At 35.9% G+C, this 20,235-nt stretch overlaps 1 protein-coding gene and 1 long non-coding RNA gene across 7 annotated transcripts; one reads left to right on the top strand and one right to left on the bottom strand.

Moving 5' to 3' along the window:
• Nucleotides 1-214: 214 nt before the first annotated feature.
• Nucleotides 215-8,498, top strand: LOC147568840 (beta-glucosidase 4-like). Its single transcript, XM_086655230.1, has 16 exons — nucleotides 215-423; nucleotides 571-637; nucleotides 2,808-2,866; nucleotides 3,307-3,382; nucleotides 4,191-4,265; nucleotides 4,561-4,648; nucleotides 4,757-4,982; nucleotides 5,251-5,366; nucleotides 5,494-5,702; nucleotides 5,801-5,841; nucleotides 5,929-6,019; nucleotides 6,106-6,214; nucleotides 6,289-6,488; nucleotides 6,811-7,212; nucleotides 7,653-7,691; nucleotides 8,204-8,498. Exons 1-15 carry the CDS (start codon nucleotides 352-354, stop codon nucleotides 7,688-7,690), a joined length of 1,869 nt encoding a protein of 622 aa, XP_086511356.1. The 5' UTR covers nucleotides 215-351; the 3' UTR covers nucleotide 7,691; nucleotides 8,204-8,498.
• A 6,951-nt stretch (nucleotides 8,499-15,449) lies between these two features.
• On the bottom strand, nucleotides 15,450-19,357 carry LOC147568839 (uncharacterized). Of its 6 annotated transcripts, none has more exons than XR_015238476.1 (9): nucleotides 19,164-19,357; nucleotides 19,024-19,087; nucleotides 18,476-18,540; nucleotides 18,164-18,286; nucleotides 18,013-18,079; nucleotides 17,805-17,902; nucleotides 17,257-17,477; nucleotides 16,571-16,690; nucleotides 15,450-15,719 (listed from the first exon to the last, which is right to left on the bottom strand). It is a non-coding gene; the product is annotated as an uncharacterized LOC147568839 (long non-coding RNA). The 6 variants fall into 6 exon arrangements; XR_015238472.1 differs by lacking the exon at nucleotides 18,013-18,079 and having other exon boundaries at nucleotides 17,257-17,383; nucleotides 17,431-17,477; nucleotides 17,805-17,844; XR_015238475.1 differs by lacking the exon at nucleotides 18,013-18,079 and having other exon boundaries at nucleotides 17,257-17,369; nucleotides 17,431-17,477; nucleotides 17,805-17,844.
• Between the last annotated feature and the right edge of the window lie 878 nt (nucleotides 19,358-20,235).

Raw genomic sequence — 20,235 nt, 5'->3', positions numbered from 1 at the left:
AACAACAACAATTGAGAACTAAAATAACAATTTAGTTTTAAAAAAATTCTTTGTCCAAGACTTCTCAAGTCATTATTTAGATCTGAGATTAAAAAATGATAGAAAAGTTCAGAAGTCTACTTTAATCGGTCAATAATATAAAATGATATAAAATATCGAAGTTTCCAAATATGGGCAAAGTCATCCTAATAAACAATGTATCTTATCTTCTCCAGGGATGTTAATCTCATTCACAACAAAAAAAAAAACTGGCATTTCGGACTAGTATATAAATATATCCATACACCAGGCAAATAATAACTCGGTACACATTTATGCATTGATCTTTCTATTACCAAATAACATCAAGAAATGTCGCCTAGTGTTACTGCTAATGATTTTAAACGAAGATTCGTTTGGGGTGTTGGTAATTCAGCTTATCAGGTACATATTGAAATTCGCTTTTATCATCAATCTGATTAAATGTAATTTTTCTTTTTTGTCAATTATTAGATTTTATCACTATTTTGTTTCAATACAATTAATATTTTTGATTAGCTCTAATGAAAAACTTGCTTGTTTATTATCAAGGTGGAAGGGGCACCTAAGCAGGATGGGAGAGGTGACAGTATTTGGGATGTCTTTTCCCGTCAGAGTGGTATATATTTCTTCTAGTTTTCATCTTATTAACAGCTGCCTTGTGTTTGAGTAATGGTGGATACTAATATCAAATTTTCCTACATCCATTTTTTTTTCAAATCACCTCTTATAATTGCAACAACAAAAGGTTTTTTCTTGCCACATGGTTTTAAGTAAAATGGAAGGTTAATTGTTTTTTAATAAGAAAATGCAAGACGAAAAGAAGATGTGTTGCATGAGATTGAGAAGGATCCTCCCCCTCGATTCTTCTCAAACGAAAGATTCACGTGAAAGGGGAGACTCTCCTTTGCCTGAGCCATGAAGAGAAAGAGAAGATGTGTGTTGGATGCAGTTCAAGTGGTGGTGGTGGAGAAAGGAGGATGAGAGTGAGTGAGGTGATGATGAAAGTGATGGTTGTGAAAGAAGAGAGAAGAAGAAGAAGAAGAAGAAGAGAATTTTTTTTTTCTTTTAACTGGGGTGAAGTTGGGAAGAGGGAGAGAGATGAAGTGGATAAAAAAGTTATATGAAATTTAAGGAAAGCAACCAGGAACGGATCTAGGATTTTCACTTAGGGGGTGCGGATTTATATGCTTAATTTTTTTTTTTCAAACACAGTAACTAATAAAATATTTATATTTATTAATTATATTATTACATCAACGATTACAAACGCAATTGACCTCTACGAGAGTTTAATTTTACTAAAAAAAAATTCGGGAAAATTGTGGTATTTTGGTTGAAATCGACCACGTTGTAAATAGTATCTACAAATTTCATCTTTGTATTTGTATTCATAACTTGAAATTGGTAGTCCAAGATCAATTGGCAAAGATGATAAATTAGAGTTGGTCCCGGTGTTAGAATGAAAAATAACGTTGGAGTCGAGTCTAGAACTTCGGGTGTTGAACTTGATGAACCCGAAGAAAAATTTCTCTTAAAATTTATAGAATTTATGGTAGATGGGTTGAAGTTCATAGGGTTTAGAGTAGATAAAATGAATTCTATAGAGTAGATGAAATGAATTCTCACGATTGAATATATATAGACATAGACAAATATATACATAAAAAAGCACTAAAAGTAAAAAAAACACCAAAAATGCTTCTAGCGGGCTTCAAACTCACGCCCTCTAGGTTGTAGCCAAAATCCGGTCAACACCTAAACCACTAAGCCAAGTCAACCTTTGTGTTATTGTTTAACATCAGAAGACATCTATTTTATATACCTATATACATAAAACAATTTGGTACTGCTACTATAAATTTTTTTCGGGTGGATCCTGGGGGTGCGGTCGCACCCCCTCGCACCCCCATGGATCCGCCCCTGAAAGCAACCATAAAAGCAGAATATATGAACTCTCAGAGCCAAAATGAACTGCAAGACAAAATTGTCGGGTATAGACACCAAAATCATTACATTCATTAAATGACAGATATAATATTCATGGATAATATTAATATATGTCATTAATTGAATAAGCGTCCTCATTATGACATCTAGGCTATAAAGGCTACATAGAGACTCTTAAGGCCTTCCTACGAGCATCAGAGTTAATATATCCTTACATTTAGTTTATTCAATGTCTTTATTATATAGAGCAAATCTTGAGGCAAATAGCTTCAACTGAAATTTGGTCTTTGTACCTCATGGGTTAAAAAAATGAGGTGTCCAACTATTACAGCAAAAAAGGCGGACAATACTTGCTGAACTAATTTTGTTTTAACATTAGAGACGGTACATTTTGGTATCGCTACACTATGTCAAGAGCAGATCTTGCGATCGTATACCAGAGGAACAAATGTATGTAGTTAAAAGTTTGTCTATATTTTAATGTGATGTTCTGTTTACTACTACAAGATATTGCTGATTAACGAAGGGTGATAATGGCCTCCTTAAATTTACTTTCTTTTTAACATATATAAGACCATTATATACATATGTATATATTATATATATATTGATATGGAGTGAACAGTCTGAAGACCATTATATATGAGCCCACTTATTTCTAAATCTGTTTATTTATATTAAAGTTCAATAAATCATAAATTTTCACTTCCATGAAAATCGAATTTGGAACCTCCGCCACATAGACTGGGTGTCCAGCCATTAAGCTAAACGGTGGTATATATATATTATACCGACCACAACTTGACCACATTGTCTCAATGTTATTGTTATATTTGCAGGACGGACGAAAGATTCACAAAACGGTGATGTAGCAGCTGGTCAATATCATCACTACATTGTAATACTATTTTCTACATAATACTTACTTGGGAGATGCTATAATCACTTAGAGGATGGCACAATGACTTATTTTTCACTAAAAACAATTTTTTCAAAATTTGACTACGATGTGGATTGCTTTTTATCTAGACGAAGAAACATATCACCCTCTAAGTAAGAAATTCTAAGTAACTTTAGTATTTCCCAGAATTTCCCTACTTACGTTCACTACAATGACAGATTCCTACAAAAATGGTGAATATGCCGAAAGAACAAACTAGTGGCTACTCTTTTCGGATTTGTTGGTTTTTAAATATTAGGAACCAACAGTGAGTCATTAAACACGAAGAACTCCTCCCCATTTATCCATAAAGTGGATTGGAGATCTTACATCTTTTCAAAACACAAATATAAGTAATTTTCTTGTCGTCTTTCTTAATTTATTTTTATCATATGCAGGCAGATCTCGACCTCATGGTTAAACTTGGATTCAAGGCTTATCACTTTTCAATTTCATGGTCTCGTATTTTTGCCGGTACTGTAACTTTATTCTTTATTTACGTACATGAATTGTGCGGCAAGGATAGGTCTATATAGCAAAATTTTGCTTTCTGCCTGACTAGCTTTGAGTTTGATGGGTAAAGTTTGGAGTCATATCAAAACAACGTCTACACGTAACAGACCAACGATCACGTAGAAATGTGATACAACAAAAGGCGTAAACAGTAAATATGAACAAGAAAATCTCATTACTATTTTTTTTTTTGTTGAACTATAGATCGCATTAACCAACTAAGGTGCCATTACAGTAAAAACTCGCAAAGAAATATGGTACAATATTCCATAACTTTGGGCGATTCTTCGTACGTGCCCATTTGGCTAGTTTGTCCGCTTTAGCATTGCATTTCCTCTTGACGTGGATGAACTTAACGCTTTCGAACTTTTTCCTAAGATCTTTGATTTTTTTGACTTGTAACATAGTCTGCCATTGGATTATGTGCTTGGGATGATTCAGATGCTTGATGATATTGATGTTGTCACTCTCGACTATTACTGTTTTGTGTTGATATTCCTTTGCCCATATGAGGCCTAGTAATATAGCCATGACTTCACTTTCTTCACTAGTACGGGCTCTGGCAGATTATACCTGTGCTGCTATAAATTTTGAATATGCATCATGGGCAATAATGCTAATACCAATGTTACTTTCAATCGAAGTAAAAGAAGCATCAACATTACTAAATAAATAATATCTAGTGTCACTAATAGTATCATCAATTGATTTTTAGTTTGATATTCTATGCATTTAAAAATTATATTTATACACGTTTCACTCTTTGTAGATGGTCTCGGACAGACAGTTAATGCAGCGGGAGTTGCCTACTACGATAATCTCATCAACGCTATAATACAGAGAAGTAATTTATTGCTTCTTACTCATGATTCAATACCACATTCTATTTATTTTTTATGTTACAATTAACACAAACTGCATTAATAAACCGGAGTGTTATTACAATACGTGTGTTGAAAGAAAAGTGAGACTATAATCCCTGTAGCATTACATTTATTTGAACGAGCTCATTTAAATTTATTTTTTCTTTCTTAAAACTCATTTTTTACTTTTACTTATATAGTTAGGATAGGGGTGAAGCTTCATTTAAAGATGAACCAAATATCAAATATTTTAACCAATTTATTAATGTGCTGCAGAAATGACACCTTATGTGACTTTATTCCATTGGGATCTTCCTAATCATCTCCAAGCTACAACAAATGGATGGCTATGTTCCCAAATTATGTAAGTATAAAAGTTAAACCCAGCTAAGCTATTGAAGTATCTTTCTTTGAGGACGATTTCCTCATCTTGAATGTCATACTCAAATTGATAAGTGCATTTTATTAATAGGGCTCGCTTTAAATTATACGCCGAGATGTGCTTTACAAAATTCGGGAATAGAGTGATGCATTGGATCACAATAAATGATCCTCTTTCTATTGCTATAAAAGGATATGGTACTGGAATACATGCTCCTGGTAGAAATTCATCTCCAACGACGGAACCGTATAAAGTTGCATACCATTTACTTTTAGCTCACGCACTTGTCGTTGGCAGTTACAAAACCAACTTCAAGGTATTCTATTTGATCTGTGCTCTATTATTGTGTTTTGGGAAAATAGGTTTGTAGTTCACTATTTTATTACAAATTATTATGTTTTTGCACTAAAATAAAATTCATTTTTCAAACACTTCAAAAAAACAAATGTCAAAAATGTTTTGATAAATCGTTAATAATTTTCAGAAATTTTAAACCTTGTAAACAAGTCACCGGAAAAACAAATACTGTTTCTCAATAGATCATCATAATATTAACATATATGTTGTAATTTTGTGTAATTTAGCAACAAGGTGGTGAAATAGGCATAGCACTTGGTTGCCAATGGGGAGAGCCTTATGATTGGAATAACCCCGAAGATGTAGAAGCTGCAAAAAGGCACTTGAATTTTCAAATTGGATGGTATTATCATTTACCCACAAAAGCTCAATTTTTTAAATCGCAAAATGGGCTTATGTTAATATTACTTCTATAATCTTATATATATACTTGTGTTTTATATTTGACATGCCTTTGGGTTTTGGCGAAGGTTCTTGAATCCAATAACTCACGGGGATTATCCTGAAGACATGCGTAAACTTATTGGCCCTCGGCTACCACAACTGACAGATGAAAATAAAAAAGCAATAAAAGGGTCGATTGATTTTCTGGGAGTTAATCATTATGGATCCAGATTTATCGCCAAATATGATAGAAGTCTTGACTTTTTCGAACGGGAACAAAAGATAGAAGTACTAAGTAAGTTAATAATCTCACACAACTTTTATATATTTCTAACTATATAACAAGTAATTTTTTTTTTATATATCTTAATATACTGTTTGTTTTGTCTTCAGCAAAGGACTCACAAGGTCGTAGTCTCACAGACAAACAACAGGCAAGCATCTTTAATTACTCTGGCTAGAGCATTTTCCTTTCCTTTAATTACTGTCTTATTCTATATTGTGGTCATCCCAAATGACAGGGGCTCAACATGGCAACTTTCTTCATGCAAAAGCTTCTCAATCACATAACGACTACTTACAACAAACCCACAATTTTTATTACTGGGAATGGTATGTACATATAACTTTGGGTTTTTATGTGCCATCTTAGCACCTCTGCCAAAACCCTCATTTTCTGTTTCTTTTTTTTCAAATAGGAATGGCTGATGAGGATGGTGTAAATGCTGCAAACCCTACTTGGATGGATTCAGAGAGATGTGACTACTTTGATCAGCACCTCGCTGCTCTATTACAGTCGATTAACCGGTAAGTAATCCACAATTTCATTTTTACTAATCAAATATAAGGAGAAAATGACTTTTAAATGTATGTATGAACAGGGGTCAGTTGAGTAATGTGGAAGGATACTTTGTATGGTCATTCCTCGACGGCTTTGAATGGGAATCTGGCTACACCAAGCGTTTCGGTATAATTTCTGTCAATCGCCAAAATTACGCGCGTACTCCAAAATATTCTACCATGTGGTGGAGGGATTTTCTCAAAATTCAACCACCACGACCATGGAATCCCAACAATGGAGGTGAATAAAAGGATCCACTCTGCTATTTTTGATTTGAAATACTAATTTTTCATGTCTTATGTACCTCCTTTTCGAAAAGAAAATGGAATCGCTCAGGAAGTGCTTTTTTTACTCTCTTTTTTATGTAAAGTCTAGTAAATTCAAAATATTTCATGATTTTTGTTTACCTAAAAATGTTGACAATTTTGTCTAAGTAGAGTTTCTTACACAACAAGAAAAACACAACCCTTATTGTCATGTTTTGATTAGTTGTTTTCACACAGCCAATTAAACTAAGTACTATTTCTTTTGTATATGGGAAATCCAACATGGCCGAACACAGGCAACGGAGGATACCCAGGTAACGGAGGATATCCAGGCAACGGAGGATATCCAGGCAACGGAGGATACCCAGGCAACGGAGGCAACCAAGGCAACCAAGGGAACCAAGGGTACGGAGGCAACCAAGGGTACGGAGGCAACCAAGGGAACCAAGGGTACGGAGGCAACCAAGGGAACCAAGGGTACGGAGGCAACCAAGGGAACCAAGGGTACGGAGGCAACCAAGGGAACCAAGGGTACGGAGGCAACCAAGGGTACGGAGGCAACCAAGGCAACCAAGGCAACCAAGGCAACCAAGGGAACCAAGGGAACCAAGGGAACCAAGGGTACGGAGGCAACCAAGGGTTCAAAAGCAATGCAGGCAATCAAGCCTATGGGAACTACAATAATAATGCGAATCCAAGTAAGCATTTGTGGGTGAATTTTATTTGTACTTCAAATTTCATTGCTTATTTTAGGTAATGTGGTTTTCCGGTGAATTGCGTTTGGACAAGAAAAAACATCAACTGGTCTTATTGAGACTTTAGAATAAGTCACTCTTCATAAACCTAAGAAGCATTTATGTACTTAGTGGGTAATAGGCCTTTCACATGCGCTTTATTACATCCCATTGTAATAGTAACTATGAGAATATATAGTCCAACCACATAGACAAAGAAAAATTCACGTTCGGTAGCCATTAGCTTCAGTAGTTCGTCAAACAGAACTAGTACACACATATATATATATATTTATTTATAGTTGGTTCATCATTTGATTCTTGGACACTAATGGGTACTTTAATTTTAGACCTTCCTTGATTGATGTCATTTGATTAATTTCTTCTATGCTCAAATGTTGCAGGTGGTGCGTATAATGGGGCTGCAAATTCTAGTTCCTAAGGTGAAGATAACAAATTGCTCCTCTCATTCGTTTCCTCTATCGAAATCATTTTACTTTCCAATTGATTGCAAAAACATGTTATCAAAAATCAATTTATAGTTAAAATAATAAAACAACTACGGGCACACAGACAAAGCATGTGGTTCACCGGTGTTGTTTGTATCTCAGGATTCAAGGGTCGTGGGTCTAACCTCCACATCTGCCAGTTTAATTTTGCTAACAACCCTTGGTAGGAGTCGTAAGCGGTTTAGTCTTGCACTTTAGAAGTCAAGGATTCGAGGCACACTGACAATTTAAAAAAAAAAACTACGGGCACAAACAAGATTACTATAATTTATACAGATGAATTTTTTCTTATAGACGAAATATTTTTCATCAATTTTAAGAACGTAACTCTTTTTTTTATATGTATATAAAGTAGTATACAGATATTGAATCAATTGTAAAATTGTCCTAAGTCTATTATATAATGATATAACATATATTAATGTGAGTTTATTTTTATCTTGAAGATTTCAAATGCTGGGGTTATGGGGGGAGCAAGATATGAGCTTGGGCCAGCAGGTTATTCCCATTAGTCTACAAGATGGTCAAGGATGTAAGAGTTGCAAGGATGTAATTTTTGCAAGGATGAAAAGCTTATAATACTGATCAAACTTCACAAGGTCATAATGCTGATCATGTTTGTGTCATGATGAATGTGTGAATTAATTTGAATTTTTCTAATTTATTTGGGTATTTGATTTTGTTGTTGGTTGTGGAAAAGAAACTTTTATTTATAATTAAAGTTAAGTTTATTTTGGTAAACAATTTGCTTTTGTTTGTTTGTTAACCAGTTATTTGCTTTCAAATTCAAAGAGGGTTTTCCTTTCTATTTGGAAGTTGCCTAGGTTTTATGTCTTTGATTTTTGTTGGGTATTTAATTGATTGGGTGGTGAATCAGTTGTGTTTACTTGTCAAGGTTTTTGTTATTTGGTACTTGCTAGCTAGCACTTGGATGGGGATTACTGATGGTCCCTAAAAGGTCTCCACCCGCAAGTATACTGGTGTCAAGTAGTATCTCGGTAAGACCGAGGTCAATCCACGGAGACTAAGTCAAACTTATTCTAAAACTTAGAACTAACACGATTTTTTATTTAAATTTGGTTTTGTGATAAAATAAAAAAATTATTTAAAGTAAACAACGGAGATAAATATTAAGGGTAAAATAATCAATGGGGGAGAAGTTTAGGATTTTATATCAATTCTAATCATGCATAGACGTCGATTTAAATCTCATATCTTTTATGGTTCAATATGATCAACTTTCTAACGACTCTAACTATTACTTATCAACTAACAAGTATCCACCATTAAATGACCTAAACATGATGGATCAAGATTCAAGTAGCATAAGTAATGAAAGATTAGACATGACTCAATAATCAACTATCAACTAAGAAGTATATAGATCATTATGGATGCTACTCTAAATACGACGAATCAACTCGGAAATGTAATTGACGAAGGAATCACGAATGGTATCGAAAATCAATGCATACGAGATGCTTAACAAACTAATAAAATCACAAGTCTATTTCTCATGCAAAATTATAATATCATCAAAACTCAATATTAGAAAAGGTTAGCTATTCATACTCATCAAGGATATCATAAAGAATTTCATTACACGGATCAAAATTAAGAAAGAGTAAACTAGAGATCACCAAATATTTGATGATGAAGCACAAATGGTGAAGAATCCTCTCTCTTTCTTACTTAAATTTCTGTTCAAGCACTTTCAACCGAGCTCTCCTCTAGAATCCTTTGTTTTCTTTCTTATTCTCTTTCTTTCTTTTAGCAACTTTTTCTGAAAAATCCTTGATACAGTGAAGGGAATAGATGAGATAAGATGATGAAGTTTATGATGAAGAATAAAAATTGCTTCATAAATAACAGTCAAAGTCAAGAACAATAATTCTCTCCTCAGAACTCTCTCTCTTAACATGAAGAACTAATATGAAGATGATGCTCCCTGGTTTCTTTACCCCCCCCACCCCAAAGAGAAGGTGATAGAAATCTGATCTAAACTCTTTGTTTTCTTTATTTTTTTTCCAGCCCAGAGATAAGAGATCTTTAAATAGCCGCTCCGACCTCTCTTTCTAGATAAAATCTCTTGATCTCTTTCTGATTTTTCTTCTCTAGCTAAAATATCTTTTCTGTCTTTAGATCTTCAAATCAAATTTCTATCTCTCTACTGCAAATAGGAGAGATATCTAAGTTTTCACTCTCTACTCACTACAAAAATGAAGGTTATTGCGACGGAAAAACACTGTCGGTAACATATGAAAGACCGTCGGCAGTACTCTGTGGCGACGGAACCAGGCCGTCGGCTTTAAAGGGGTAGGCAGTAGTACTGCCGACGACTCTGCCGACGGAATAAAGGATGTCGCCTCTGTATTACCAACGGGTTCAGAAATTCTCCTTACCATCGGCAGATTTCGTGTGGATTCCTATAAAGAGAGAAAACCATCTCTGTTATCTTCCAACCGAGCTCTCAATCCCTTCCCAATCCTCCTCTTTCCTTTTCATCTTTGAAAGAATCTCAATTGATCTCTTCTTTTCTTTGTTACAGACAGGGACGGATCTACATGCAGGCCAAAGGGGGCCATGGCCCCCCTTGACTTGCCGTAAATTGTTTTAGAAATGCTGATTGCTCTCTGGTTTATCGCATAAATAAAGTTCGAGTCATACTCTTAACACATATGTAGCGTGGGTGAGATGGTAGAGGTCCGAGTTTTGGACGTGAGAGACCTGGGTTCGATCACTGGTAGACTTAGATTTTTCACTTTTTTTTTTTTTCGGCCCCCCTTGACTACTACTCCTAGTTCCGTCCCTGGTTACAGAAAAGGAAAAATTTCCAATAATAAAAAACTTCCTTTCTCTGTTATCTTTTTTATTTGAAAGCTGGAGGAAAAGGTAGGTCAAATGGTTGATGAGTGAATAGTGAGGGCGACACGAATCTTTACTTCAGGGGAGGATAAAACTTGTGCGATACTCATGGTCGGATTACACCACATATTCGGGGGTTAAGTCGACATTCAGATCTGGCATAACGGGTACAAGAGTACAAATATATCAAGAGTCACGTCGCACGGTGTTAGCATGAGGAACTGATCTCGAAAATCACCTGCATGGACCCACCAGGGTACTGAAAATTTTACCCGCGCCGTCAGATTACACGCCAAATGTATTCTAGCCGATTTGGTCAACCGTCTTTGACTCTAACCTTTGACTTAGACATTAGACTTTTCCATGCGGCTAACAGACTTAACGTTTGGGTCAAAGAAAAGTATTGGAGTTAGCGTTTGGGCCACTAATTTGTGCGTTATAGGGTCTAGGTCATGGAGTAGCCCTTGAACCAGTTGACTACCAACAATAGTTAACCACCATCTGAATTCAAAAAAACGTTAACGACGTCTTGATGACAGATTAACGGTCGTCTGTTGACGTCACTCGACCGTTTTTTTTCAACAGATCTGGATCGTCGAATTGAACGACCAAGATTATCTCAAGATTATACTAGTTTATCCCCAATTTCTTGTAAATACTCATCTTCCCACTTTTCACCCATACCTTAATTTCATCTTTGGATTTGAACAACTAATTTGTGGTTTTTTTTCCTTAATTCAGAACTCTACAAACCTCAACGTTAGTTGCTATCAGTAGCTAGGAGTGAAAGAACCAAAATGAAATCAAACAACATAGTGGTAAGTATTTCTGTCATTTTTTATCCAAATACTAACATTATGCATAAACAGATATACTTATGTCTAATTTATTTCTAATGTTAAGATATGTTAGTTGTGTGACCAAGCTTCTCATTCAGCAATATCCTGTTGTTGGGTGTACTCTAAATGCTATCAGAGATGATGCACTGGTATTAGAATGCTATTGTAATTTGAAGGAACACCTCTTAAAGGCTTAAAATATCTAAAATGTCAATTTCCTACGTGTGGGGGATTCCAATGGTTAAATGAAACTATTGGAACAACAAGTGGGTCTTCATTCTCAAAATGCTACTAGTGTGGTCATGATGATCATAAAGCAAGTGATTGTCCATGGGATGGATTTGCATATACGTCACCAGGGGAGCCCCAAGAAATCCACGATTGATGGGCTTACGCGGTGATCAAGCCCATGAATTAATGGGCCCGATCCATTCACCTTCAGGCATCCCGAAGCTACGTTAAAGTACAGAAGTACGTCCAACTCTTGATAAAGAGGTCCGTCCTCACCAGCAAATTAAAGTATGGAAGTACATCCACCTCTGGATGTAGAGGTCCGTCCTCACCCCCTCGGCAAACCTCCGTTCATATATCCGTTGGGGAGGCGTTACCGTCATTTAAGATGACAATATCCCGAATATATCCGTTAAGGGGTTACAATATCCATATTAATGGTAATAGCTCCATGCGTTACCACATTCAAGGCAACAGCTCACCACCAGGTGACGGTTGACCAAAACGGACAGTTGACCAAACCGGACAATTGACTACAAAACTCTATATAAGGATCAACTGGTAATCGGTGCAACTACAGATAACAACACTGGATATCCAAATTCACTTGCAATCAACTAACCACCTATTTTCTCTCTTACTTCGATCATTCAAACCCCTGGCAGTCAACTAGCACCTGCTCAGGGAGGACGAGTGATCATTATCTCTCCTAACAACCACCTGCTCAAGGAAGACGGGTGATTATTCTCTCTTCTGACGATCACCTAATCAAGGAAGACGGGTGATCATTCTTTCTCCTAACAACCACCTGCTCAAGGAAAAGGGATGATCATTCTCTCTCCTGACGATCACCTGCTCAAGGAAGACGGGTGATCATTCTCTCTCTTGACGATCACCTGAAAGGAAGACGAGTGACCATTCTCTCTCTTGGCTATCACCTGCTCAAGGAAGACGGGTGATCATTCTCTCTCCTGACGATCACCTGCTCAAGGAAGACGAGTGGTCATTCTATCTCTTGACAATCACTGATAGGCCTAAAATAGATCTATTCCCGCAAGTATACGGGGTCAAGTTATAGTATATTAGTAAATTCGTCAATCGTCCCAAGGGATAGGTAGGCAACTTCGGATATTGAAGGCAAGTTTAACCCAATAATCAAGATGTCAATAGCTACTTAGACTAAAACAAACACACCCCACTTCATAGATTTGATGATTGATTTGTAAGAAATAAGAAAACAAATAAAACTAACTTAACTATCTAAGTGAGAGGTGAGAGGATATCTAAGGTTATAAAATCCCCCGCATAATTTCACTTTATAAAACAAGCACTTAATTACTTAAATTTCTTTTGTATATACTCGGGATCCAATATAATGAACTATTTGGATTCCGGATGATTTTCTAGATAAAACAATTTTACAATTACTAATTCTAATTGTCTTCCTTATAGAGATTCGATTTGCTTAACTATTATTCATCATCTAAAAAGCATACTCCATCTAACAACTTAACGAAAGTATGAAATATCTAATTATGAGGCATGAGTAATGGAAAAAAAATCCAATCCATATAGATAAACAATCAATAGACATTAAAGCACATCAAGGGATTTAATGAATCAAGAACAAGTATTACAAAGATCCAAAATGGGTTCATCTACAACCTTAGATTGCTAAGTTAACTATACATGGAATCTAGAGTAACATTCATTGACATTGTTAAATAAATGAAAATACTGAGAAATTAATGGAAAGAAATCATCAAGAATGTTCAAAATCCTTATACAAATGTATCTCCATTTTGTCCAAGATTTGCTCCATTTGTGCTCACGAATTTTACTCCATGAAATCCAAGTAATAGCTATTTTATTGCCACCCAAATAAGAAAAAGAAAGAGAAGAAAGAAATTAGATGTAGAAAGAAGTTGGAAAGAAGAGATGAAATGGGATAAAGATGATAGAAGAATATGGAAGGGAGGAGAAGACTATTAATGGAAGAATAATAGTGGTAGAGAAGAAGTAGTAGTAGTAGTAGTAGTAGTATTAGTAAGAAGAGGAAGGAGTAGTAAGAAGAAGACTAGCTACTACTACTAATACTAAAGCTAAGGAAGAAGAAGGTATGGGAAAGAAATAGAAAGGAGTAGAGAAAGATGGATTGAGAGGGTTTTCAAGTCTAGGTTTTAATGGAGGATCAAGAGTTATTATATATGGTTAGGGTTTTTGTTGGGTTAAATTGTAGAAAAGGAGAAAGGACAGGGTCATTTGTGGAATTCTAGGGATTAGCTGGTCAAAATTCGGATCCTAGCGTGTGAAATGGCCCAAGATATTAAGTTGCAAGCGGTTCAGTAGCCATTGGATTAGGCTTGCACGGATCTGGACGGTTTGGGAAGGGGACACGCGTCCGAGACTACCCTAATACGCAGCTTCGGGTAACACGGAACAGGAATAAAGGAGGAGACGCACAGCAGCCGCACGATCTTGAAAACGCGGAAGGGAATGGCTGAGATTAAAACGTGGGATTGGGACCACAGAAGCAAGTTGCAACGCGCTCCACCGGATCAGCCCTTTAGGGTCATTTTGCTGCGCAGCGCTAACACGGGAATTGGATACACCGGCCTCCACAGCGCGCCACGTTTCTTCTTGTATACCGCGCGCCAGAACCATGCCCGAAAGTGGCCCACCAGTCAACATTGTTGACTCCATCTTTGACTTTGCCTAGTTTACTCATCCGGACTCCGAATTGACTTCCCTTTTCTCGTACGGGCTCGCCTTGGTCTCTACTTTTCACCCATGCACTGACCTTGACCAAATGACCAGAATGTCCTTGACTCCAAATGACCAAAATTCCCTTCATGCATCTTTTCCTCGTTTTTAACCGTTTTTCACACCTAACTCTGCAAAAGACACCTAATCAAGAAAGCTAACCATTTTATTATAATAAAGACTCGAAACCGACTAACTTGCCTAAATTAAACAACTTAGACGGGACATTTTCATGACCCATCAAACATCCTCAAACTTAGATTTTGCTAGTCCTCGAGCAAAACAAAATAAAAGAAAAACCTAACTCACTTTCGGAGGAATCCCGGTTGCATTTAGCATATGCAACAAGCCGTTAAACCCCTAGGTTGCCCTAGTGGACGAGTGTGGTCTCGTGAGGGTTTTCCATAGATGATACCCACAAACGTCGATTTTCATTAAACAAAAGGGTCCAACATCCAAATCATAGATAAGCATGGTTCATATAGTGAAGGGTTTAAGCATGTCAAAACATAATGAATCAAGTAAACAAGTTCATGTGAAAGTTAAAGATCTCTTCACACTACAAAAAATAGGTCCATTAGGGACGGCCAAAAACCGTCCCAAATATGGGAAAACTGTCCCTAAAAGTGTATTGGGGACGGTTAAAATCTGTCCCAGAAAGTGGCGTCCCAAATAATAATGGGGACGGATATGGGGACAGATAGCATCTGTCCCAAATATATTTTTGGGACGGTTTGTAATTGTCCCTGTATCAACAATTATTAGGGACAACATATATTTGTCCCTGAAAAATTCGGCGTGATTCCTTCTTGTTAGCATTTGGGACAATTAATATCCGTCCCTAAAAATTTGGAGAGAATTCCCTCGTTAGCATTTGGGACGGATAATAGTCATCCCTATAAGGTCGATTGTGATTTTCTATTGCCTGTACCTGATACAGTTAATATTCGTCCCTACAAATTTGATTAGAAGTTTTCCAAACAATAATTAGTGCATACAAAAGAGAAAATTTTCCCTAAACAATTTAAAAAACAAATATTCACATTAACATGTTTTGAGAAACCTCCCGAAGAAATTCACAAGCGTGGACGAAAAAAAAGGTCAAACCAAAATAAGAGAATAGACTAATAACTTTTCCACAAGAAGATAACATTGTATGAAAAATAAACTACCCTAACTTCATCCTCCCATCTTGTTTCTCATGTTGTAGGGAAAAAGTAGAAACACTATTAGCACATCATCTCAGCAGAGCTCCATCATATCCCTGTGCCATGGACACGAAAAACAGAAGAGAACAAAAGCCATTAGTTTATTAGCTTTTTCAAAATTAGGACACGACAAATATACAAACATGTTAAAACTTCTATAAAATTATTAAAAGAGCAAACATTCACAAATAAAATCTTCTTAAAAGTCGTAGCTTCATAATAAGTTTGTGTTTACTATTCTAGTAATCTAACGAGCATACCCTCACGGGTCTTTGCGTTGCATTTAGAAGAGAATTCTTTTACAGTACATAATAATGTTTCATATTAAGTGTCCAGGTCACTGTAATACAGCATTAGTTCTAGAAACACTGCTATAATTCAGTAAAAAAATAACGTTTCATATTGAGTGTCCTAATTTGATCAACCAAAGTTCTCCTTTATCTCCAAACAATGGTATAATTTGAGTATAATTTATGTGAGAGATGCTCTATCCAAAAACAGAGGAATAGAGTAAGATAACAAAGGGTTAAAGTCAAACTAGCAGAAAAGGACAACCAGATTGGGAAGTCACTCGTTCTCTATAATACGAGAATAACCATCATCTTCCGTGACGTGCGAACAATTTGGCCTAGATCATGTGAGACGGTGAAAGTTGGGTTTTGATCCTAGACAAAGATTGCTAGGAAGAATGAATCAAATGAATAAGCCCTCATTGGAGAAGTCGACCCTATTCCAACTTCCAATGTCGAATTAAGGGAAACCACTTTATTAGCACTTCGTCATTTTGATTAGGCTCCAGATCCCGGCCAGAGGCCCAGAACAGCAGTCAATTTGATCATTTTTGTAATTCATAACTTGACTATTAACTCTAAAGCTTCTTTTGAAGAATCAGTTCAGTTATAGTAACCTTCAGTTGTTGAATCTGATGTTGCAGAGACTGCAAGTACTCCTTTTCCGCAGCCTTATCAGATAAAAGAGCTTGATGTTCCTCTTTCAAGGTCTTCATACCCATAGCACAAAGCTCTGCCTGTTAACACCAATCAAAGGATAGTAGAATGAAAAAGAAAGGAAGAGAAACAACATAGCGTAAACCTCAGTCAGAGACTTTTATATAAGGTACAAATACAAAAAAAAATACCAGACAGGTAAAGTACATGTACTGAATCAGGAAACCTAGAGTTGCAATGTGAATATTGATAACGTCGTTATCCAATGGATCCTAGATAAGGGTTATTCCTAAATTTCAAGTTAAATCTAACCATCATACATCTGAATCACTGAGAGATAAAACAGAAAACTGTACATAAACAAATCGACAGTTTCAACAACTTCACTCACCCATTCACCAATGAGGACTTCCCAGTCTTGGTATTATTTGAGATTTAAATGATCTCTGCTAAACCATTAATTTCTAGTGTTTAAGAACTTAACTGCAGACTTCCAGCACGCATATGACAACTAACAAACCGGAAAGTTGTCACCCTAGATTTGCTTTCCTGAATTGACTGCTCCACTTGATATGACAAAAATAAGATTAAGAAAGAACACTTTTCTAAACTGGGACAATGTTGCAGTTTCAAATAAGAACCATACCTTTATATTGTCTGAAACAAGACTTGATTTGTTCATTTTTATTTCCTCGTGCTTAGCTTTCATTGGGTCCAGCTTGTCTGTAGATCCTGGTACTCCTTATTATTTTCATATTCCTGATAGGCATCAACTATTTGGTATTTGAAATCCAAACTGTTCAGGTTTAAATGATGATACCTGATTATCACTAACAACATGGATCTGATAGGTACCCTCCCTTGCACCTGAAAGATATGAGAGAGCAAAAATCCTTTTGTAAGCCAAAACATCAAAATGATTTGTCCTTCAGACATTGATATAAAATAGGTCTTTTGTACAAAGAAGGCGAAATACAAAGTAAACATATTAGAGATTTGCCTAATTTTCCCCTGGAAAAGAAAAATAAAATCAGAAATTGCCCAACCAGTAACTAAACTCTCATGGTGAAAGTCAACCCAAGATTTGAAAAGTTTCACATGGTAATATGTTGTCCAACCAAATCAAGAGACTAGTTTCCGAAAAATATTCAGAACTATAACATCAATAGTATATCAAAATCATCAAGATAGTACCTTCAATTTTGCATGTTTGTTCACCAAAATCTCCCTGGACCTGTAGTAGTCAGTATGGTAGCAAAGAACATGAGCTCAGAATGTACAAAATATCAAACCTATCATATAAAGTAAGATAAATTAAGGACCGAAAAAGATCTAACCAACGTGAGTAATATGATTGTAAAGAAACCACGACAAAAACTACAAAAAAGTCAACAGAAGTTACAGCGTTTGTCTCCTTGAACTTAAGTTTCATATCAAATTAAACCTCACAAGTGTTCACAACATTGGATCTGCTAAACCTTTCATTGGTTAGTAAGGCTAGGACATTAAAAAATATTTAAGCAAAAAGATGTTAAACCAGAAACAACAATGACCTCGGCTTCAGCACTTCTTCATTATTCAGAACCGTTCTCGCGAGTGCTCAAATGTATCCAACAGGCAAACTACATCGAAGTACGACTAACCTGTATCCCAAGCTTCTCATATTTAATCAAGTCCTATACAAACACAAGCCAGAGATTATCATTTACAGCTTGGGAGATAAAAGCATTATAAAAACTTGGCATTCAAATCCTCAATGACCATCATGTAGTTTTTTCTGTTCGATAACATAGTTGTATAAATAAAGCTTAAAATCTATAATACACTTCCTCTAATAGTCCGGAGTGTAAGGAGTTCGATATTACCGCCTCACTTTTAGTTTTAGTTTAGCAGATACACTGACGCATTCTTGTTCAATTAGCTCTAACGTCTGAAAGATGAAACAAGTCGAGCGAAAAAAGAAAATGATTAAAATTCCTTTATCAACATGACTAGGATTATTTTTTTTGGTATACATTTTTCATTTAAGTTTACTCCATCAAATAAAATAGGAAGATAACAAAAACTAGGAAGACAACAAAAAATGGTTAAAGAAGGAACTTTCTATCGATTTCTTGACCAATTCAGTCTTAACATCTATTGATAATAGTAGAAACATGAAGCTAACAAAAATACTTTGATTTCACCCAACCATAAACTCTTGATTTCTACTATTGAGGAATAGGAAGAAGAGGAAGAATACCAACTAACCTGGAACAGTCAAATTGAATAAAGTTGATGCCAAAATGATGCAAAATTGAATAAAATTGATGCTAAATTGAATAACATTGGAGCAAAATTGAATCAGGAACTATGTCATAAATAGTTAGTAGCTTAATTCGAAGAAGAAGACGAATATGAAGAAAAATATAACTTGGTTGTGGCAAGACTTGTGGAAACAATCTAACTTTGTTTAACACCTGAACTGAAACGGTTTTCTGCAAAAACAAATAAGGGTTTCATGGTACTCCAAAATTTTCATTGATTTATTTGAAGAAGAGGATGAACACATACCTGGTGGTGAAACCCTAGAAGTGGAGGTAAAAAAGAACCCACACCCAGGAGACAGAGATTGAAGAAGAGATCGAACAAAGGAAGAATAAAAATCTATAACATGTAGAAGAAAAAGGAGAAATCTCCTTCTCTTTATTGAGGAGAAATCGTTCCTCTTCTCTGTACCTACCGAGGAGAAAAGAAGAGAGAGAAAAGGAAAGAAAAGAAAAACTAAAGAAAACGAGGGATTTGATTTTTTAGGAAAAAAAAGAGGGAATTTTTTTGCGCAATCTTTTATTTTGTCCGAAATTTTGCGCCATTTTTCAGTTGTACCTAAAATTTGTCCCTATTGCAATTTTATTGGGGACGAATAGTAAAAAATTGTCCCTACTTTTAATATATTAGGGACAGAAGTAAAAATGCATGTCCCTATTGGACGCTTTTTTTGTAGTGTCACTAATGGTCTTACCCTAAAATGCAAGTGTCATACCATAATGAGCACATCTATGTTCTGAAGTCACAAAACCTTGATTCCCAAGTTAGTACATTTCACCTCGACTTCGGCCTCACGGACATATACTCCAAAAATCAAATCACTCAAGAATGGTTCGCTCGTATGTGTGAGTGTGATCACTTAACTTGAACTCAACAGATAAAAAGGGGTGAGGACAACATTTTGGAACAAATGATCTTCGAAAAGGAATTAGCCACTAAATAGAGTTAGTACATTTCACCTCGACTTCGGCCTCACGGACATACACTCCAAAAATCAAATCACTCAAGAATGGTTCGCTCGTATGTGTGAGTGTGATCACTTAACTTGAACTCAACACATAAAAAGGAGCGAGGACAACATTTTGGAACAAATGATCTTCGAAAAGGAATTAGCCACTAAATAGAGTGGGGAAGCTCACTCGCCCTACTCACCCATTCTACCCTCTAAAAATGCCTTCTAAAGTTTAGCGGATACTAGAGATGGATGGTGATGGTGGATTCCCGAGAATTTTGACCTCTTCATTATGGTAGAACCTCTTAAGCATATCAACATTTGTTTCTTGCTTCGAATACTTATTCATGAACAAAAACACCAACA

This window comes from Eschscholzia californica, unplaced genomic scaffold (genome assembly GCF_041429995.1).
Source record: "Eschscholzia californica isolate CP2 unplaced genomic scaffold, dmEscCali1.0.p SCAF_1, whole genome shotgun sequence".
In the NCBI taxonomy this organism is placed as follows: Eukaryota; Viridiplantae; Streptophyta; class Magnoliopsida; order Ranunculales; family Papaveraceae; genus Eschscholzia; species Eschscholzia californica.
This window is presented reverse-complemented; position numbering and strand designations above follow the sequence as displayed.

Excerpts from the sequence above, each read along its gene's own strand:
- LOC147568840 (XM_086655230.1), top strand. The coding sequence starts at position 352 with ATGTCGCCTAGTGTTACTGCTAATGATTTTAAACGAAGATTCGTTTGG. Across the intron at positions 2,867-3,306 it reads GTCAATATCATCACTACATT|GCAGATCTCGACCTCATGGT; the intron begins GTAATACTATTT and ends TATCATATGCAG. Across the intron at positions 4,983-5,250 it reads GTTACAAAACCAACTTCAAG|CAACAAGGTGGTGAAATAGG; the intron begins GTATTCTATTTG and ends TGTGTAATTTAG.